This window comes from Squalius cephalus, assembly GCF_949319135.1.
Source record: "Squalius cephalus genome assembly, chromosome: 14".
Lineage (NCBI taxonomy): Eukaryota > Metazoa > Chordata > Actinopteri > Cypriniformes > Leuciscidae > Squalius > Squalius cephalus.
The window spans coordinates 35,169,339-35,183,503 of record NC_137135.1 but is presented as its reverse complement, the minus strand read 5'-3'; the positions used below and the strand labels follow the sequence as shown (position 1 = coordinate 35,183,503).

Below are 14,165 nucleotides of genomic sequence, written 5' to 3'. Positions count from 1 at the left end.
AACGAAGAAAAACTAAATATTGACTATTGTAACGCTTGACGTAAAGCAAGTCAAATTTGTAGGAACGTGACCCGGTTTGGCAAACTTGCATAGTGCGGTTATAGCAGATATAGAGCTGCAAAGCGAATCCAGAAGTGCATTTCACCCTGTTACGACTTGATGAACCACTGATCCGATTTTGGAAACATTATTTTAAGGTAAAAAATGTTCCTTGGTGTTGTTTTAAGTCTTTTTTTAAAATGTATCAAAATGCAGTGAGTTTTTGCTTAAAAAAGAACAAATTATATATGTTAATTATAACATATCAATTACAATGAATTATATATATGTTATATATAATTCATTATATATATATATATATAATTCATTATATATATATATATATATATAATTCATTATATACAATTCACTTTAAAATAGGCTACTATTAATATTTTTACACTTACATCAATGTAGAAGAGAGTCGAGCTGAGCATGTCTGCGAACTGCAGAAAAAAGTGTAGAAAAGATCAAAAGAAGTGAAAGATATTTGCATATAGTCTGTGTAGATAAACATGTGAAGACAAATTATAGCGCAGGAAGCAATAAGTGAAATCATTTTAAAATCAGGCCACTTTAAGTCTGAGAATGTGAAACAGTGGATAATGCAAGTCACTGGTTTAAATGGAAACGTTGAAAGAGGTACATATGATGAAACGTGCAGCTCCTCTTCTTCTTCTTAGGAAGTAATGAATGTAATGCCCTCTGACCCTGAAGGAAAGGCACCTTGTCATTAAATCCTCTTAAATGAACGCTATGGTCCTTAAACACAGGATGAGGATTTCCAAGAAAGCGTCACATGGTTTGTTTTGCTTGTTTCTGAATGCTGTGTATGGGGGCTGATAAAAAGGCGCCGTGTTATTTGACAGTGCTCAAACATCAAACATTTCCAGTGAACGCATGCACTGTAATCATGGAGCATTCAGCTCGTTGTTTGGGATATACAAACACAGTTACAGGGTTCTGCATCACACAAAGCCATCTGTTTTGGCTATTACACAATCAAACATCTGCATTCTCTGGAGTTTCTTTCATTACATGTAAGTGGGAAATACTCACACTAAAACATTCATCTCAAAGTGCTTCCGTTCTCTATGAACAATCATTAATCTAGTATTTGCAATAACAAGTAGCAAGGCTTATGTCGATACTTCAAAATGTCACAAAAACAGTATGGAAATGCTTTTTGTGGAGAAATGGCTTTTTTAATACAAAACAATGCAGTGTCACATGACAGAATTAATCTACATGCAGCGCCTGCATTCATTCTCTGTAATGTTGAATCTATATTAATATTATTAAATTGTATAAAAACGTATTTTGTAAGAATGAAGTGTTACCTCTCAAACATCATTCAGCCTTGTTTTTTTCTTGTTTACACAAGGGGGGGGTTTGTTGATTTTATTCATGTTGTTCTGAAGATTAAAAGGTCAAACTGAATTCTGTACACTGTTGTTTTAAATTTAAAAGAAGGTGCTTGTGTTGCATTCACATTTTAAGTTAACTAAACTTAAAATTTTAAGTTGACAACTTGAATATATTCTCAGTTTAAATCCGGGAAAGTTATTCTTTGTGCTAAATTTTACGTTTTTACAGTGTATTGACCTGAAACCGATCACATGGGAACTCAAGGAACACTCATCTCCTCAACAGTAATGTAAAATATAATTTAACACACTTTTTTTTAGCCATTTAAAGGGCTACACAATTGACAAACAAACCATAATTGTAACCCAACATGTCAAAAACATCCAGAAATAGTCCCCTAAAGTTGCACAGACGTACTTTATTATGTGAATCCCTCAGTGAAAAGCTATAGCACTATAATAAGGAGAATTTCACAAACTTGTTTTGTATGTTCAGATTTTTTTTTTAATCTAAAATGATACATTTCTGCATTTCACCTCTGCTTACTAATCAAAAATACTTTTTTCCTTTTTTTTTTTTTAATTGTGTCTTATGATTATTGTTGGCTTTATGACATTTGGATAGAAGCTAAATAAAACATTTTTTATAAGTTTTGCATGGCCGTGTTAATATTTGTGCATGCTTCCTGTTCAGAGACATTCATGCAGTTCATGATCTTACAGATTAGAATAGTTCACATATAAAACAGTTCACCCTTGTTATTAAAAACAGCATGTCAATATGCCAACTTTTCATTTAGTCTTCCATGGAAGGAAGTTAGTTGTGTGTTTATATACTGTAACATCATGAGGGTGTAAATGTTAAATGACTGGATTTTTTAATATCTAATCTTATTGGTTCGACTTTATCAAACTCTTTTGGTCTTATCCAATGATTCTGGACTACCGAAACAACCTCTTTTGTCAAACAATTCCAGTCATTTATTTTTGTAACTTTCAAAAAAGGACTGTTCCACAGTTTGTACGCATCTACGGTGTCTGATAAATTTGTTATATCACTAAGATTATAGATTAAGCCTTGTAACTTTACATGTGTCAGGTTATGGCTTCTAAGTACAGTCCATCTTATCCTGGCTTTATTTCCTTGCACAGTTGGACTGTATAATAACGGGCCGTATAACGGGCCGTACAGGGCACTCTTATTAAAAGTACCTGTGCAGCTCCAGAATATCTCTTATAAATCCTTCAAACATATCTCTAATCCTTTCTGGGCCATATTTTGCTTTGCTATTTAGAGATACAGTTTGATTATAACAAATTTTCTCTATGATTACTTCTTCAGAAGAGCAGGAGGCTACTCCTTTCTTGTTGACATTACTTACAGTAAGGCCTAAGAATAATACTAATATGCTGGCTAAGATAATCATGCAAGCCAGCAGGCTCTATCTCTTGTACTTCCTCCTTAGAAGAGTTCCTTGTAAACCCATGTTTCTGCAATAACAAGATAAGAGAGAGAACAGGTTATTATCCTATGCTTTCCCTAACTTCTTTTCACGCCATTTGGCCAGTTTTTCAGCTGAGCTTGGTTCAGGCAGCCGGAGGGTTGACACTTTAACCTCTTCAATGGCTTTACCTTCACCCATGTAATCACTTGTGGTCGTTATCTGTGCCAGCTCACTTTTGCTTTCTGGCCCAAATTTGACTTTTACTCTACCTGTCCCTGCAAAAGTCTGTTGTGATCTTGCTAGGACAGTCAGTGATGTTTCTGTAACATAATGGCTATATTCTCTTGGCATAAAATATTCCTCCTGGAAAGACATTTTTTTTTATGATTTCTACCATTACTTCTTTAATCACTGTTTTCTCATATTTCCCTTGAACCTTATGGTAAACTTCGCTGTCCCCATTTCTGGTTGAAGCCCTTACCACCTCTTTCCAAAGGCCCAAGTTCGTGTCCCATCATTCCTATTTTGCACTCGCGCACAATGGACTTTTCCCTCCACAGACGCACGTCGGTAAATTAGGGAATGAACTTGCGCTCCCAGGGCGGTTCAGCGAAAAGAGGAGGCGTGTTCCGGCGCAAATGTTCTCTGCTGCTATTTTGCAGGTTTAGAAAACAATTCCTCCAGGAGACCAGGAGAAACCTAGTCTAAAGTCAGTGGCGCGTTGCGCATGTTATTCATATGCTATTTTGAGGGCGCATTCTTGGCCATAATGTAGCGTGTGCACAACACACACACACTTTGATTCTCTCATCTACACAGAAGCAGCAGTTTTCATTTTTGCAAATCATAGGCTACATTATTACAAGGAAAAATATGAACACACGAGGGAAATCATTGTTGTGTCCATGAAGATGTGAAAAATAGGCATAAATATAGCTTACACATTTACCCAAATTATCATACGCCTGTTTAACTGAAGCTAATTTGGGTGTGTTTCTCCCTCCCCAATGTCACTTCTCTGTCTTTTACAGCCCTGACGAGAACGTCGGTCTCCTCGGCTGTGAACCGCTCCTGGCGTGCGCCTGGCAAATCCGCCATGGAACAAGCGCGCCTGCTCTTAAAGGGAATGTGAGATGACGCTATGATTGGTTTATTTCACGTTACGCCCAAACCACACCTATGAGTAATGTAGCTTCTTTAGACCAACCCATTTTAGATTTGCGTCGGGTGCAAGAGTCATTTATCCTGCCGGTATAATAGCAACATCGCCCAAGATCAGCGCACAAAGTTACTCGCGCTTCGCGTTTAATACTTGCGTTTCAGATTGTTAAAATAGGGCCCTTGACCTCTGAGGTTGTATTTTAGTTTACAATCCTCGCAACTTTTATCTCACCTTTTTAATCCGCCACAACTGCTTGTGGTTAGTTCATATTGCCTTATGTTCCAAAGTTGTTTACCCCCTCAACACGCCTCACACACAGTATTATCTCCCACTGCACATGCCCCATTGGACCTATTTGTGCAGTACCACTTTGGCATGATTTAATAGCTAATACATTTTTTGCGATCGTAGCTAAGATGTCCACGGCTGACATGTTTTCATGTTTCTTTTGATTAGCTGGCTTTTCATGAGAAATGAACATAACAGGTGATTTTGGATTTCCCTCATATATATATAGAACAACTTCCATTTCCTCTGCGGTGTTGTCTATTTTGACTATTAGGTTCTTTTCAAGGTCCCTGCGAACAATTCTTCCTGATCCTAATGCCATATCAATTACTTCACATTTCGTTTGCTCAAGCTTTGCATTCCATTGGAAATGATCTCCTGTTGTTGCTTTATATAGTACTTTCGCTTTTGCACTATATCCTGGAACAAAATCTCTTATAAAATTCAGTCTTCCTAATAGGCTTTGCAACTGTTTTAAGCTCTCAATTGGCTTTTCTTTTAACTCCAGTAGTTTATCATCTGTTGATTTGGCTATGCTGGACCTCTCCATCTTAGGTGCGGGCGTGACAGCATAGCAGCGCGAGCGGTCTTTTTTTCTCTCTCTCTCTCTCTCTCTCTCTCTCTTTCTTTTTGTTTTGTCAATTGAGCTAAAAACAAAAAGCTGTTATCACAGCTGGTAAGGTGTGCCTGAGAGCACTCAACGGCCGTTTTCACGGCTGGTAAGACCAGCAGCAGAGAGACAGCGCACAGACAGTTGCACATTCCTGTCTGTGTGCGGTGGCCGTTCCCCTGCATGCTTCATCACCAGTGAGAGCAGTCCCTAAAAGAGCTTACACAGATAGAACGCGTCTTTTTAAAGATGACATTCTATCTGTGTGTTTCTGAATGTGGTCGTTACTTGGGATCACGGGATGGTCACAATCGCTGCCTCGAGTGTCTGGGCATTGAACACGCTGAGGCAGCTTTTGTGGGTGAGTCATGTACCCATTGTGGGAAGATGACCATCGCGGAGCTACGGTCGAGACTCTCGTTCCTGCAAAGGGGCGTAATCCCCATGCCTCTGCCTCGATCCAATCCCCCTCAGAGGGTTGCTTCGGGCAGTGACATGGGAGACCTGAGGATTACGGTGAGTGCGTCTCCTTCGGGGGAAACCAACCCCCTAGGAGCCCTCACCCCTCTAACGCTCTGCAGCCAGTTGAGCCACCATTGGAGAACGTTGGACCATCCTCGAGGTGTGTACCGGTTGTCTCCTTTGGTGCTCCCCGCGAAGACCAGATGTCGATCGCTGCATCGGAGGGTGGGTCAGACTTCTCCGCGGATGATGACTCGGCGCCGCTACCTCCTTCGGGTGTGTCAGCGGTGACCAAGACGGACCCGGAGATGATGGCCATGCTTTCCCGGGCCGCCAATGGGGTCGGGCTCGTGTGGAACCCTCCACCGTGTCCCGAACCCTCGAGGTTGGACGATTGGTATCTCGGGGTGGCGCACGCTGGTTCTCAGCAACCCACCCCAGTGCCTTTCTTCCCGGAAGTGCATGAGGAGCTTACGGGGACGTGGACGGCACCTTTTACTGCCAGAAACCGTTCCGGTGGCTCCTCCTCCCTCACCACCCTTGATGCCGGGGCAGCTAAGGGATACACACGTATCCCGCCAGTGGAACGGGCCGTTGCTATGCAGCTGTGCATAGCACCCTCCACTTGGCGTGGAGAACCGTGTCTTCCTTCCCGGGCCTGTAAGTACTTGTCGGATTTAAGGCCTGTGGGGAAGCTGCCTCTGCCGTGCACGCCATGGCGTAGCTGCAGGTCCATCAGGCCAAAGCACTGAAGGTCCTGCATGAGGGTGGTCATGATCCCAAAGTTCTCCAGGAACTTCATATCGCGACGGACCTTGCACTTCGTGCGACGAAGGTGACCGCGTAGTCGGTGGGTCGTGTGATGTCCACCTTGGTGGTCCAGGAACGCCATCTCTGGCTGTTTCTGGCTGACATGAGGGAGACCAACAAGCTCCGGTTCCTTAATCTCCCGTGTCCCAGACCGGCCTCTTCGGCGACTTCGCCCAGCAGTTCTCGGCTGTACAAAAGCAGACTGAGGCCATCAAACACATCCTGCCGCGGCGGCCAGCTGCTGCCTCCACCCCACCGCCTGCGTCCCCTCAGTCTGCTCGTTGCCAAGGGCAGCCTCCTGCGTCTGCCCCTGATCCAGCACCGCAGCAGCAGCCTCCATCTAAACGACGCCGTGGAGCCAGTCGCAGACAGGCCGCCCCGCCCGTCCAGGCCCCCGCCATGAAGGCGGCAAAGCCAGAAGCAAGCGGCCCTAGGACGGGCGACCCAGAGATGGAAGGGACTGCTCTCCAGGAGACGATGACCGCATCGCTCCATCCCACAGAAGAGGGCCGGGTGGAAAATCCTCATTTTCCTTTTGTTTTTGTTCCGCCGGTGGCCTCAAAACCAGCAGTACCCAAATTTTCAATAAAAGAGCAGTTTCTTCCATCTCTGGGTGTGAAGAGGGCCCGGAGAGCAGTGGGGGGAGAGAATCCTCACCACTCTCATCCCCCTCTTCTATCGCCAGCAGGCAGCAGTGTGCAGTTCGAGAACGCAACCAAGCCGCCTCCTGGACCTCCTGCCTCATGGAACCAGGTAAGTGTTGCACAGCACACTCAGACTCCGCTACGGGCCGCCTCCCAGAGAGAGCCTCCCGAGCCGAGTCCCTGTGTTCTACCTCGCTGCCCCACTCCGGGTGCGCCTACGGTCCCTTTGGTCCCGCTTGCACGATCTCTGCGAGCCTGATTAGCGCTCCTCAGTCCGTCTCGCTGGCTCATTCGGACCATCAGGCTCAGCTATGCGATTCAGTTTACCCGGCATCCCCCCCAAGTTTCGGGCCATCCACTGGATGCAGCCAACCGAAACAGGCAGTTCAGCTGATTTGGAGAGAGTTCGGGGAGGCTCAGGTAGACCTGTTTGCCTCCTCAGAGACCTCCCACTGCCAGCTGTTTTACTCCCTGACCGAGGGAACACTCGGCACGGATGCACTGGCACACAGCTGGCCCCGGGGCCTCCGCAAATATGCATTTCCCCCAGTGAGCCTACTTGCACAGAACCTGTGCAAAGTCAGGGAGGACGAGGAGCAGGTCCTTCTGGTGGCGCCCTATTGGCCCACCCGGACTTGGTTCCCAGAACTCATGCTCCTTGTGACAGTCCCTCCCTGGCCCGTTTCTCTGAGGAAGGATCTTCTGACTCAGAGACGGGGCACCATATGTCACCCGCATCCGGACCTCTGGAAACTCCATGTCTGGTCCCTGGACGGGACGCAGTGGTTCTAGGTGACTTATCCCCAGAGGTACTTAACACCATCTCTTCTGAGTGAGCACCGTCTACGAGACGTGCGTACGCCTTGAAGTGGAACCTGTTCGCCGAATGGTGTTCCTCTCGCAGAGAGGACCCCCGAAGATGTTCAATAGGGTCAGTGCCTTCCTTCTTGCAGCAAGGGTTGGAGTGAAGGCTGTCTCCCTCCACCCTCAAAGTACATGCTGCCGCTATTTCAGCATATCATGACCACATAGATGGCAAAACAGTTGGAAAGCACGACCTGGTCGTCAGGTTCCTAAGGTCCCTCTTGGGACCTTTTCCTGGTGCTTCGAGCACTTCTGGATGCTCCTTTTGAGCCTTGTGCAGTCAGCAGACTTAAAGCTTCTCTCCTTGAAGACTTTGCTGCTGATTGCACTGGGCTCGATCAAGAGGGTAGGGGACCTGCAAGCATTTTCGGTCGACGAATCGTGCCTAGAGTTCGGGCCAACCATCCAAATCCAAACCATTCTTAAGCGTCCCCGAGAAGGCTTCAGGGTTAGAAGGGAAGTAACCACCCTAGTTATCTTCCTCCATGCACTACTAGAGACAATGGTGAGCGTTCAAATGGTACTGGGGTATTGCTTTTAATAGTTATTGTTTTACTAGGATTCTGCTTATTAAATTAATAATAATAGATCCCGGATGAGCCCCCATGTGGTGAGATCTGGTATTTATCTCATTGCCTGACCCCTATTGACTAGTTGCCCGTGGCCGCCATTTTGGAATTCGGATCAGCGAGTGTACGCGTAGACACTTCCGGTTTCGCATTACGCTCAGTGCGGGGAGCCGGAGAAAGCCGAAAATGATCTTTTATAGTTGTTTATAGAATCAATTATCACTTAAATTACTACTAAGATCCATTACTATCACACGAGCCAATGGCAATTAAATGCACGGATGCATAGTCAGATTAATAAATGAAATACAACTGTTCACGGACAGAAGATTGTATTTGACTCATGCTGCATACACATACACAATGACAATTATGCCTACTGTAAATATAGAGTTACAACTACGATAAGAGTTGTTTGCATAAAATGCAGTGTGAACATTCAACTCGGTCACTGTTGTCTCTCGCTCTCGCTGTCAGATCACCGGAAGTACTGGCGCGCACACTCAAGTTCGAACGTCAACTGTCGCCGTGCAACTAGTCAATTTAGGTAGTCTTTTACTGTCAGGTCAGACTTACTACAATGGCTAGTTTATTATACCAGTTAAATCTAAGGTATGTCCCTTATCGCCATATACAACAATAACAATCACTGACTCAAAAGATCTATCTTGCTTACCCTCCAGTGAAAGCTTCCTGGATCTTTGTTGTCCTGGTCAGGTGAAGATATACAAGTGCCTACTCTATTGCTATTGAACTTTCTTTGTACAGCTGAAGTATGACAAAAATAATACTTATCTTTTAATGAAATAAAAGTTTATTTAAACAAAAGAGAAATATACTTGGTTATGGTGTTGTCAAAGTACCGGTACTTCGGTACCAAGTCGGTACTGAAAATATGACGATACCAGCATTTCTGTAGTATCGGGTATATTCGGTAGCCATAAGCAGCTTTAAGTCGCTTCCGTGATTGTATCTAAGCGCGGGTCTCCAGACTAACTTTTTTACTTGGAGCACTGTCTGTACGCTAGCCGATATATAGCACGATATATATAGTGTCTGTGTATATTAAACTGCAAAAAGACTATTTAAAATATTATCCCTGCATGTTCTGCTTGTCTCTGTGTGAATGAATGGCGCAGACGCGCGGTTTCATTTACCTCACACACACACAGAAGCACGAGTGACGTTCGCGCTGTTTTCAGTCTCTGCTGCCTCACGATATGATGACATGATGAAATTCATCTCCAGATCGAGCCACTCTGAGAGTCACTTCATGAGCATTAGGCCTACCGTTTAATTTGAGAAAAAAACTATCATCATATCATGCACACACAGAAACTCTAAGGTCTTCACGGCAACCCGTCAAAATAAAAGTTCGGTTTAACTTAAAGAAATTGACAGAAATAATTAGGCTACTGTACAGTAGATTTAGCTACGTCTCCATGGGATTTTTTTTTAAAGCAATATTTACGTTTAAACAGCATGTAGCCTTTAATTCTTATGTATTATTCACTTATGATTACCGTCATAAATAAAGTAATTGAATTGAAAATGGATGTACAAAGGAGTAACTTACTTCTAAGCAGTTCACGCAAGCAATCTGATAAAAATAACCTGTTCTCGTCTTGAGCTTCTCAGGTTATAAAATAGCAGCAGGCAAAAAATGAGAATCTAGAGAAAATAATTTCTCTCCATTGATGAACATCAAAAAATGAACACACTTGAACATTCTTTTTCTGAGGTATATAGGCTACTCTAAACCACATGTAGCCTATTGATGCATTGTTCCTGTGTCGGCCACCTCAGGTTTTTCCAGAGGAGCCGGGGAAAACAGTCTCGAGATTTTTGTGCATAGTTGGCAACATACAATCCTGCATGGATGCAGATAAGTCCTCTTCCATCACTCTTCTATTATTTCGTTGTTTCCTTCCATTGTTCTTCTTGTGTGTCTGTGGGTGCGTATGTCTGGAGGTAGGCCTATTTAATTCCTTATTAAAATAACCAATTCCTACAACAACTTGAATGATATAAATATTAAAAATACAAATTATAAAACGTATGTATAAAAGTAGCCCTACTGCAGACTGCATGAATGCATAATAGTAAATATTTTACTTTGTAATTTTTTTCTCAGTTTTCCCATATCAACCGTGTGAGATGGAAAGATTTAAGTACATTTTATCTCTTTGTGTTTATTTCATATGACATATTTCCTTTTATTTAAACCTTCTGGAACTCTGTCAAGTTTAAAGCCTATTTTAAAAGTTCAAGTTGTCTCCTTTTTTAAAACAGAAATTATATCTGCCACCGGGGTTTGTTGGTGTCTTTTGAGCTCTTGCTCGTTTTACTAGTTAATTGGGGCGACTTGTGAACCACTTGCGTGACTAGAACTGCTTTCATTCACCAGCAATTATTTTAACAAGCAATTAACTGTGGAGGAATGTGATTTTAAAACCTATATGAGCTTTCAGCAGTTTCTTCCCCGAAGGACCAAAACACACAACGTCTAACATTCAGACCAGTCTGAACCGAATTCATACAGAAAAATCTATTCATAATACATGACTTGTATTATTAGTTTCATGACAATTGAGCACACCATCAATACCATGTAAACCAAAAAATATATATATACATAATTTATTGCCTTTAATGTATGCTTTTTTTTTTCTTTTTTTTTTTTTTACAGTAAATTAAAACATTTACTGTGCTAATGAGAATTAGAAATATTGTGAGGAAAACTTAAAATACTAAAATACTATATTCATGTCTGGAGAGAAAGGCATTAAAAATGAGTCGTGGGTTTTATTCCCAGGAATGGACAAACTAATAAATGTATCCCTTGAAAACACTGCAAGTAACTTTAGATAAAAACTGCCAAATGCATGTAAATGCACAGCTTTAAAAATAACCAAATAAAAATTGCTTAGAAACTGATGAAAAATGCTTTCACAAAAAATATTAATTATGTTTATATTATTTTGCTACAAATTTATTTATTTTCTTTAGATTTCAGAATGAAACTTTTGCACTGCACTGTTATCCTCCCTTCTTACAGCACAACATCAGTTATCTCTCAATATGTTTAATCTGATATTTTCACTATGCCATGCCCACATACATTAAAACGTATCCTTGCTTGATTCTTTCACATTTCTGCGGAATCAACATCTCTTTCTCTCACTCACACACACATGCGTGCACACCCCCACCCCCACCCCACACACACACACACACACACACACAATTATGCAAAGTGAGTTCCAGGGAATGAAACCAGTGGACACTGCTCTTTCGGTTTCTATAAACTAGCAGGGCCAGTTTTACTCTCAGGTTAAAAGATAAAGAGATGGTTTGATAGACAGGTTAAAATAAAGGGATGAAAGTGTTTGGAGGAAGAGGAGGAGGAGGAGATGAAGTGTATATATACACACGTCAACCTGTGCTGAAGGCAGAGCGAGAGGACAACCTGACAACTCCAGGAGAACAGAAGGTATGAGCCACAGATCATACAGACACAAACATCTATTTGGACATTTTACAATATTTCATTATCATAGATGAATCTTTAAAAATAAATATTTATTTTATTTATGTTTTTTACAGCTTACTGTATACTTCGGCAGCCATGGCAGGTTGGTGAACGGTCTTCATGTGTATTTCTGTATTAATTATAGCCAGAACTTTAACTTTATACTGAAGGATCTGTGTTTTTGATGTACAGAAGCTGTATGTGTCGGTCATTCACTTCCAGTTATCAGAAAAACAGCCATCAACTAGTTATGCTGCCTGATATTGCAAACTGGCAATTTGTTTTCTTATTATTTATTTATTCTCATAATTATGGTTTAAAAATAAAGGTTCCGAAAGAGTTTTTTTCATAGTGATGTCATAGAAGAATTTTTGGTTCCCCAAAGAACCTTTCAGTGATCAGATCTTAAAAGATGTATTTATTTATTTATGTTTTTTGTTGTTGTTGTTGTTGTTGTTGTTGTTGTTGTTGTCTTAGTGTGAAGAACATTTAAATGATCTAAAGAACCTGGAAATCTTCCATGGATGTTAAAAGGTTCTTCATGGAACCATCGATCGATGCCAATAAAGAACTTTTGATTTTAAGAAGTACAAATAGTTATGCAGTTTACAGCACTCGTTATTCCTACAGTAACAGTTCCTAATAGTTATTCACCTACAGTATATCAGTGAATGTATTGGAAGTCTCGCATTTTCACATCGCTTACTTTTGGGTTGAAAAATAAGATTTTAATCTATCTGTCTGTCTATCTGTCTATCTATCGATCTATCTCTCTATCTGTCTGTGTCTGTCTGTCTCTGTCTGTCTGTCCGTCCGTCCGTCCGTCCATCCATCCATCCATCCATCTATCTGTCTCTGTCTGTCTGTCTATTTTCCTACCTACCCACCCGTCTGTCCGTCTATCTATCTATCTATCTATCTATCTATCTATCTATCTATCTATCTATCTATCTGTCTGTCTGTCTGTCTGTCTGTCTGTCTGTCTGTCTGTCTATCTATCTATCTATCTATCTATCTATCTATCTGTCTGTCTGTCTGTCTGTCTGTATGTCTATCTATCTATCTATCTATCTGTCTGTCTGTCTGTCTGTCTGTCTGTCTATCTATCTATCTATCTATCTATCTCTCTGTCTGTCTGTGTCTGTCTGTCTGTCCGTCCGTCCATCCGTCCATCCATCCATCCATCCATCCATCCATCCATCCATCCATCCATCCATCCATCCATCCATCTATCTGTCTCTGTCTGTCTGTCTATTTTCCTACCTACCCACCCGTCTGTCCGTCTATCTATCTATCTGTCAAGAAGAGATGCTTAAATGAGAACACCTGTGTACTATTTATGAAGGCTATATCATTAACACCAAGCATATCTGCAGACTCTGTTGATTTTCTCCTTGATTCTTTTAACTCAAAAGTTAAAGGTATAATTGATGATATTGCTCCTGTCAAAGTCAGGAAGAAGAGTGGCAGACAAAAAGCACCTTGGAGAAACTCAACAGCAGTGCAAAATATGAAAAGACAATGCAGAAAAGCAGAGCGCATGTGGCGGAAGACAAAACTTGTAGTCCATTATAACATCTACAAAGACAGCATCCATGCTTTCAATATGGAACTAGGCAAAGCTAGACAGACTTTCTTCTCAAATATTATAAACAGTAATTTAAACAACACACGCACTCTTTTTGCTACTGTAGAGAGACTGACAAACCCCCCAAGCCAGATTCCCAGTGAAATGCTCTCAGAGAACAAGTGCAGTGAGTTTGCTTCTTTCTTCTCTGAGAAAATCAATAATATCAGAAAGGTGATCAGCACATCCTTGAGTTGCGCTGGGGTCAGACAGATCAAACCACCTGAGAAAGTAGTTATTATGTCTGATTTCAAAGAAATTAATGGCAAAATTTTGGAAGAAACTGTACAGCACCTTAAAAAACATCAACCTGCGCTCTTGACACACTTTCCACATCATTTTTCAAAAGTGTGTTAAACAGTTTAGAAGCAGATCTCCTAGAAGTGGTAAATGCTTCACTTATCTCTGGGAGTTTTCCAAACTCCCTGAAAACTGCAGTTGTCAAGCCCCTCCTGAAAAAGAGCAATCTGGATAAGACCATATTAAGCAACTATAGACCGATCTCAAATCTTCCTTTCATAGGCAAGATCATTGAAAAAGTTGTCTTCAATCAGCTGAACAAATTCTTGAGCTTGAATGGATACTTTGACAATTTTCAATCTGGTTTCCGACCGCACCACAGCACAGAGACAGCGCTCATAAAGATAATAAACGATATTCGCTTAAATACTGATTCAGGTAAATTATCAGTGCTGGTACTACTCGACCTCAGTGCTGCATTTGACACTGTCGATCATAACATACTT

The 14,165-nt window shown here is 41.8% G+C and overlaps 1 protein-coding gene across 4 annotated transcripts in view; it reads left to right on the top strand.

Moving 5' to 3' along the window:
- Positions 1 to 10,204: 10,204 nt before the first annotated feature.
- Positions 10,205 to 14,165, top strand: part of LOC307171717 (uncharacterized protein) — a 22,631-nt gene continuing 18,670 nt past the window's right edge. For 3 of the 4 annotated variants that reach the window (XM_079893512.1, XM_079893511.1, XM_079893513.1), the window contains exons 1-2: positions 10,205 to 11,753; positions 11,867 to 11,895. In XM_079893512.1, coding sequence (XP_079749638.1) covers positions 11,889 to 11,895 — 7 coding nt within the window. In that variant the 5' untranslated portion in view covers positions 10,205 to 11,753; positions 11,867 to 11,888. The remainder of the gene's footprint in view (positions 11,754 to 11,866; positions 11,896 to 14,165) is intronic. The other variant, XM_079893514.1, reaches the window with a different exon arrangement.